The sequence below is a fragment of the Cotesia typhae genome, unplaced genomic scaffold, assembly GCF_013202065.1.
Source record: "Cotesia typhae breed Kobodo isofemale line unplaced genomic scaffold, CoteBio_Ctyphae contig_5, whole genome shotgun sequence".
NCBI lineage: Eukaryota > Metazoa > Arthropoda > Insecta > Hymenoptera > Braconidae > Cotesia > Cotesia typhae.
In genome coordinates this window covers 9,736,645-9,743,265 of record NW_027423757.1, presented here as the reverse complement: position 1 = coordinate 9,743,265, position 6,621 = coordinate 9,736,645, and the positions used below count along the sequence as shown (strand labels likewise).

The 6,621-nt window shown below is 29.4% G+C and overlaps 1 protein-coding gene across 1 annotated transcript; it reads left to right on the top strand.

Moving 5' to 3' along the window:
* The first annotated feature begins 1,123 nt into the window (after positions 1-1,123).
* On the top strand, positions 1,124-6,526 carry Cul3 (cullin 3). Its single transcript, XM_074248841.1, has 13 exons — positions 1,124-1,307; positions 1,580-1,736; positions 2,668-3,051; positions 3,110-3,313; positions 3,401-3,580; positions 3,670-4,044; positions 4,132-4,302; positions 4,593-4,697; positions 4,773-5,183; positions 5,272-5,441; positions 5,533-5,671; positions 5,766-5,893; positions 6,118-6,526. Exons 2-13 carry the CDS (start codon positions 1,677-1,679, stop codon positions 6,140-6,142), a joined length of 2,352 nt encoding a protein of 783 aa, XP_074104942.1. The 5' UTR covers positions 1,124-1,307; positions 1,580-1,676; the 3' UTR covers positions 6,143-6,526.
* Positions 6,527-6,621: the final 95 nt, after the last annotated feature.

Below are 6,621 nucleotides of genomic sequence, written 5' to 3'. Positions count from 1 at the left end.
GATAAAGCGATTACACTAACATATTTTCTAAGATGATTTAAAAGTTAAAACTTGATAGATTCGGAGTCTTTGAAAAAAAAAACCAAGAAAAAATTTTCACTCTTCTTTGTCAAACTTTCAAAATATGAATAAGATCAAAAACATACATATCTAAGTCATTAAAATTAATTTAACAGATATTTATAATAATTTTAACAACTTTTGTAACAAATAAATTATGGTGAAAAAAAATGAGAAGACAAAATTGACATGTATAAATTAAAAGAAAATATAAATAAAACTTTTCAATAATAATTTTTCTGATTAAATTTATTTGTTAAATAAAATTAAAACATTTTCAAGCAACTGCTGACTTTAATGTCATACCTAAGTCTGCGAGTGAAGCTTGTGGCGAGAAAAAAAAAGATTGAACTGTTCGAGGCGGACAAAAAAATCTTAGCATCTATTTCTCTAAATTTATTTTATAAAAACGTAAATTAATTACTGAATAGGACTTTAGCTTCAAATCGTCAAATTATACAAACTTGTGTCTTCACTAGTGAGTAATAAAATTTGGGTAATTATTTACTAGTGGGGTCTAGCCTATTTTTGGCCATATCTTGGTGAAAAATTAACATTTTTTAATTTTTTTTATTTCTAAATATCAATTTTTGTTCTTACCTTTTTTTTGCCATAATTTATTTGTTATAAAATTTTTAAAATTATTAAATATGTGCTCCATTAATTTTTATAAAGATTTAGATAGCTTTTTTGTCTTCAAAAGTTGGAAAAAATGTTGGCTATCATATTTTTGGCTAAAATTTCTATTTTATCTTTTTTTGATGTTTTTGATGTATTTTTTTTTTTTTTAATTACAAAAAATACGAGCAATTAAAAAAAAATTTGTTTTTACTTGTTGATCGAAGAGAAAGCTTGTATTTTTCTTCTTTTCCTAAACAATTTGTCATTGGTACAGTGGTAAATTCACTGATCAACAAAAACGACGATCTTACCAACACTCTCGATTAAATCGCGACGTAGTATGGGACACTAACGTCGGCAGCGCTGTGGATGTCACACAATTTTATACAAAGATGGCCGCGACAATTCGTTCAAGTTTCTGACGCGCTTGAACGCCCTATATGTACTTTGAGTGTATACATACACAGATATACCTATAGCAAAGTGTTTGAAACTCTTACACCACCCTACAACCTGCCCACTGGGCATATACAATTATTTGTTAATGTCTCCTTTTTGTTCCAATAAATGTGTTGTTAATGAAAGATTAGAAAACGTTATAATATCTACCTCAAGATTTCATATAGGTAAGAAGTCTTTTTAAAGCCCTCTCTCGCTCTTTTTCTTTTATCCCCTTTCTCTTTATTTCTGGCTGTGCTGTCTACTTTCTTGTTCTCTTTATTCGCGATTCTCTATTTTTTTTCTTATTTTCTTGCCTTGTTTTAAACATTGCACTTGCATCAGTTTACCCAACAATCTAATTATTATATTTAAATTGATACTTTATTTTTATAATTTTAGTCCTCCTCAGTGTAATGTAATGTCATTGTAGTGATGTCAATATTTTTTTTTTTTTCAGGCTGACATTGCTGGCTAGTAACTCGGATATAAGTTATTACTTTTTTTATTTATTTTTGTTTTGTTGAGATATTATATTTAATAATAAGTCTTTCGAGATGATGAAAGGAGGTGCTCTGCCTAAAAAAGAAGGCAAAATGCGTATACGTGCTTTTCCGGTAAGTATTGTTTTTGTTATTATTATCATTATTACCACTATAACCATGCTTATAGCATTAAATTTATGAAGATCATGTCGACAGTTTTTTTTAAGCATCTTTAATAGATCATCAACCTATGTACAACTAATGTCATAAATTTCACAATTTTATATAGCCTTCATTTATTTTTATCATGATTATAAAGTACATTGTCCTATAATCATTATTTTTTTCTTTTAATTACAATCGATATTTTTGTTCTAATGATTTTTCGCTTTATTACAAAAATAAACTCATTAAATTAAATCAATTTGATAAATAATGCACATTAAACAAAAATTCACATTTATTTTTTGTATTTAATTGAAAACATTGTTTACTAATTATATAAACAAGTTGCTATCGTTGCAAGAAAAAATTTTCAAGTTAGTCAACTTTTTCTCGGCGATTCATAAACTTAATTTCGCGATGTATTACTCTAAATTTTTAGTACAAAATATATGACAGTTTGTACATAAAACAAAAAAAAAAAATAAATAAATAAAAAACTAAAATAAAAGTCGGTAGATTAGCGGAGATCCTTGATGAACTCTTTCTGTAAATAAACTGTTAGATCATAATGTCAAGTATCAATGGTGGTTATTGTCAGATTATTTACGTAGATATGTGTGGTTATACTGATTGACAACATTGAAAGTTAATAAATTGTATATAAATTGAAATGATGAATTTTAATATACCCAGTGGGTCCAATAAAAACAATAATATGACTAACGTTAGTCTAGTTACAACAACACAAGCTCAAGCTCTGCGTTCCAAGATTATTGTTATTCCCGAACTTGTGAGAAGCATTAATAAATCACTTTATCAAAATTTTATCTAGTTTATCACTATGTTAAAAAATCAAGAGTAAATAATTAATGATAATCTTGTAATTTTGTAATTTCAGACCTCAGTGGATGAGAAGTACGTGGAAAACATTTGGGCATTATTAAAAAATGCGATACAAGAAATTCAGAAGAAAAACAACTCGGGACTGAGTTTTGAAGAGCTCTACCGAAATGCGTACACAATGGTACTTCACAAGTATGGAGAGCGCCTCTACACAGGACTGAAAGAGGTCGTAACACAGCACCTGGAGAATAAAGTCCGCGAGGACGTTCTCCATTCACTTCACAATAATTTTCTGCAGACGCTAAATCAGGCGTGGAACGACCACACCACGTCCATGACAATGATCCGAGACATCTTGATGTACATGGACCGAGTTTATGTTCAACAAAATGATGTTGACAACGTTTATAATCTTGGTCTTATCATATTTCGTGATCAAGTATGAAAATTTATTGATGTTTTAGAAGAGAGTGAAGCTAATAAAATTTATTTTCTAGGTTGTCCGATATGGATGTGTTAGAGATCACTTAAGAGAGACCCTTCTAGGAATGGTTTCTCGTGAACGAAGGGGCGAAGTTGTCGATCGTATGGCTATAAAGAATGCATGTCAAATGTTGATGCGTTTAGGTATTAATAATCGTTTGGTGTATGAAGAAGACTTCGAGAGGCCTTTCCTACAACAGAGCGCTGAGTTTTATAGAGTAATTTCATTTTTTTATTTAATTATTTATAAATAAAATTTGATGCTCGTTTATACGAAATATTGTAATATATTTTATTTTCCATAGATGGAATCACAAAAATTTTTGGCTGAAAATAGCGCTTCGGTGTACATAAAAAAAGTAGAGGCAAGAATTGCCGAAGAGTCTGAACGAGCGAAACATTACTTGGATGAATCGACAGAGTCACGGATAGTTGAAGTTGTAGAAGAGGAGCTCATAAAAGTTCATATGAAGACTATTGTAGAGGTATATATAGTTTTAACAAAGTTTTATTTACAGACCCTAAAACTGTTGACTTTATAACAGTAATTTTAATTGATCTCAATGAATTTTAGATGGAGAATAGTGGAGTGGTTCACATGCTCAAAAACCAGAAAACAGATGATCTGGGATGCATGTACAAATTATTTTCCCGGGTATCGGATGGTCTTCGTACGGTCTGTGAATGTGTATCACATTTTCTTCGTGAACAAGGTCGGTCTATGGTTGCCGAAGAACATGAATCCTCAACGAATGCGGTCAATTTTGTCCAAAATTTGTTGGACCTAAAAGAACGTTTTGATCATTTCCTTCATCATTCTTTTAACAACGACAAACTTTTCAAACAAATGATGGTGTCAGACTTTGAACACTTTCTTAATTTGAATCCCAAGAGTCCTGAGTATCTGTCGTTATTTATTGATGATAAATTGAAAAAAGGTGTCAAAGGAGTAAGTTGATTTTTACAATCTTAATAGGTATAGACTTTGCTAAAGATTATTATTAATCATTATTTTTTTTTTTTTTTTTTTTTTTAGATGTCTGAACAAGAAATCGAAGGTATTTTGGATAAAACAATGGTATTATTTAGATTTTTGCAAGAGAAAGATGTTTTTGAACGGTACTACAAGCAGCACTTGGCAAAACGTTTATTGTTAAATAAATCAGTATCTGACGACAGTGAAAAGAACGTGATATCAAAATTGAAGGTATTAAATGAGAAATTATATATTTTTAGTTATTAATTTTATTAATTACATTAGATTGCTATCATGATCTTAGTTTATCCAGTTAGGTAGCACACATGATATAAATGGAAAATTGTATCGTTTTAAAAGATCTCGGATCCGAAATGAAGAGAACCAGTATCGTTCACACGGCCGACCTAACATTGAAATCATACCCCATCTTCCTTAATCCCGTTACCATCTATTTGTTAAAAGTAATATCTATTTATTTTCAAGTGATACGCGTAACACAAAAAAAATTTTTTTTTTAGACTGAATGCGGTTGTCAATTTACGACAAAGCTCGAGGGTATGTTTAAGGATATAACGGTCAGCAATACGATAATGGACGAATTCAAAGAAAGTGCATCAACTGCAGTAAGTTAATTTAATATGATGTAAAAAAAATAAATTTATAAGACATAAATTATATAATTTAATTATTATTTTTAGGCAAGTCTCCGAGGTGTTGATTTGAGTGTTCGTGTACTCACGACTGGTTTCTGGCCAACACAATCAGCAACACCCAAGTGCAGTATGCCTCCAGCAGCTCGAGATGCATTTGATACGTTCCGTCGTTTCTATCTTGCCAAACACAGCGGTCGACAATTGACTCTGCAGCCGCAACTTGGCTCTGCTGATCTCAATGCCGTCTTTCATGGATTGAAAAAGGAAGAAAATGGGTTAGAAGCCCCATCATCTACAAGCTCAATAAGTAATGGAAACGGCAGTTCGACCAGTGGAAGTATCGTCAGTCAACGTAATAGTTGTACCGGAAATCCCAGAAAACATATTATTCAAGTTTCCACCTTCCAAATGTGTGTTCTTATGTTATTTAACAATAGAGATCGATTAACATACGAGGTAAATCAGTTATTATTTAAATACTCGTTGAATAAAATTATTAAAATTATAAAAATATCGATTTTTAATTTGGTAATTATTTTTAAAGGAAATTCAAAATGAGACAGACATTCCTGAGAGAGATTTAGTCAGAGCTTTGCAATCACTGGCTATGGGAAAAGCAGCACAAAGGGTTTTGCTCAAACAACCGCGATCCAAAGAGATCGAGCCTTCACATTTATTCACTGTTAATGATAGTTTCACAAGTAAATTACACAGGTACTTATTTTTAGAACAATTTTTTATTTTTTATTTTTTAATTTTAATATTTTAAATTATTAGGGATTACAATTTATAATTTATTTTTTAGAGTTAAAATTCAAACAGTAGCGGCTAAAGGTGAATCCGAGCCTGAAAGAAAGGAAACACGAAATAAAGTCGATGAAGATCGTAAACATGAAATTGAAGCTGCTATTGTTCGAATAATGAAAGCACGTAAACGAATGGCAGTACGTACTTAAGCAACTTACAAAGAAAGATCTTCTTACAATTTGTCATAATTAAATTATTGTATTTACTTTTTTTTTTTTTTTTTTTTTCTAGCACAATATTCTTGTAACAGAAGTGACGCAACAGTTACGAGTGCGATTTTTACCATCCCCCATGATAATTAAAAAACGTATTGAGGGTCTGATAGAACGTGAATATTTAGCTCGAACACCCGAAGACAGGTAATAAATAACTCCTAATTAATTTTTATATTTAATTATTTTGTAATTTAATATTATACTGAAGTTGACAGATATTAAAAATTTTTTTAGAATTTAATAGCAATTAAATTAATTAAAAAGTTCCACATGTAAAAATTAATAAAAATTACAAGTGAAAATTTTTAGAAGCACTTTTTTATTGTAATTGATTTATTATCATATTAATTTTTTTTTTTTTTTAACAGAAAAGTTTATACTTACGTCGCTTAAACCGACACTCGCATTTGTATAAACACGTGAGTAACCGAGCCACAAATTCTCATTAAGAGGACAAAATAAAGGAACAACTAAGTACATCAACTTTAAAAAAGTGAAGAATAAATCCACTAAAAAAATGGAAAATAATATTTAAAAAAAAAAAAAAAAAAAAAAAACAAAACATATGGGAGAATATCACTGACCCTCATTATTGAAGTTTGCCAGATTTGGATCATATTAGATATCGTGATCGATATGTAATAGCGTTACAATAAGTTCCAATATTAAAATTTTAAGAAATATCTACTAAATAATTATTATTAATATTATTATTATTTTATTTTATTTTATTATTATTATTACAGATTTAAATTATTTCAGACATTGATAAATATATATCATTTTTATATATTATTATATATTACCCCTCCTTTTTCAGGTTCCCTAAAATTATAATTATCATAATGATTATTATTATTATTACAAATAAA

Coding starts and splice junctions, on each gene's coding strand:
- Cul3 (XM_074248841.1), top strand. CDS start 1,677: ATGATGAAAGGAGGTGCTCTGCCTAAAAAAGAAGGCAAAATGCGTATA. Junction 1,737..2,667: donor TGCGTATACGTGCTTTTCCG/GTAAGTATTGTT, acceptor TTGTAATTTCAG/ACCTCAGTGGATGAGAAGTA. Junction 3,314..3,400: donor AGAGCGCTGAGTTTTATAGA/GTAATTTCATTT, acceptor TATTTTCCATAG/ATGGAATCACAAAAATTTTT.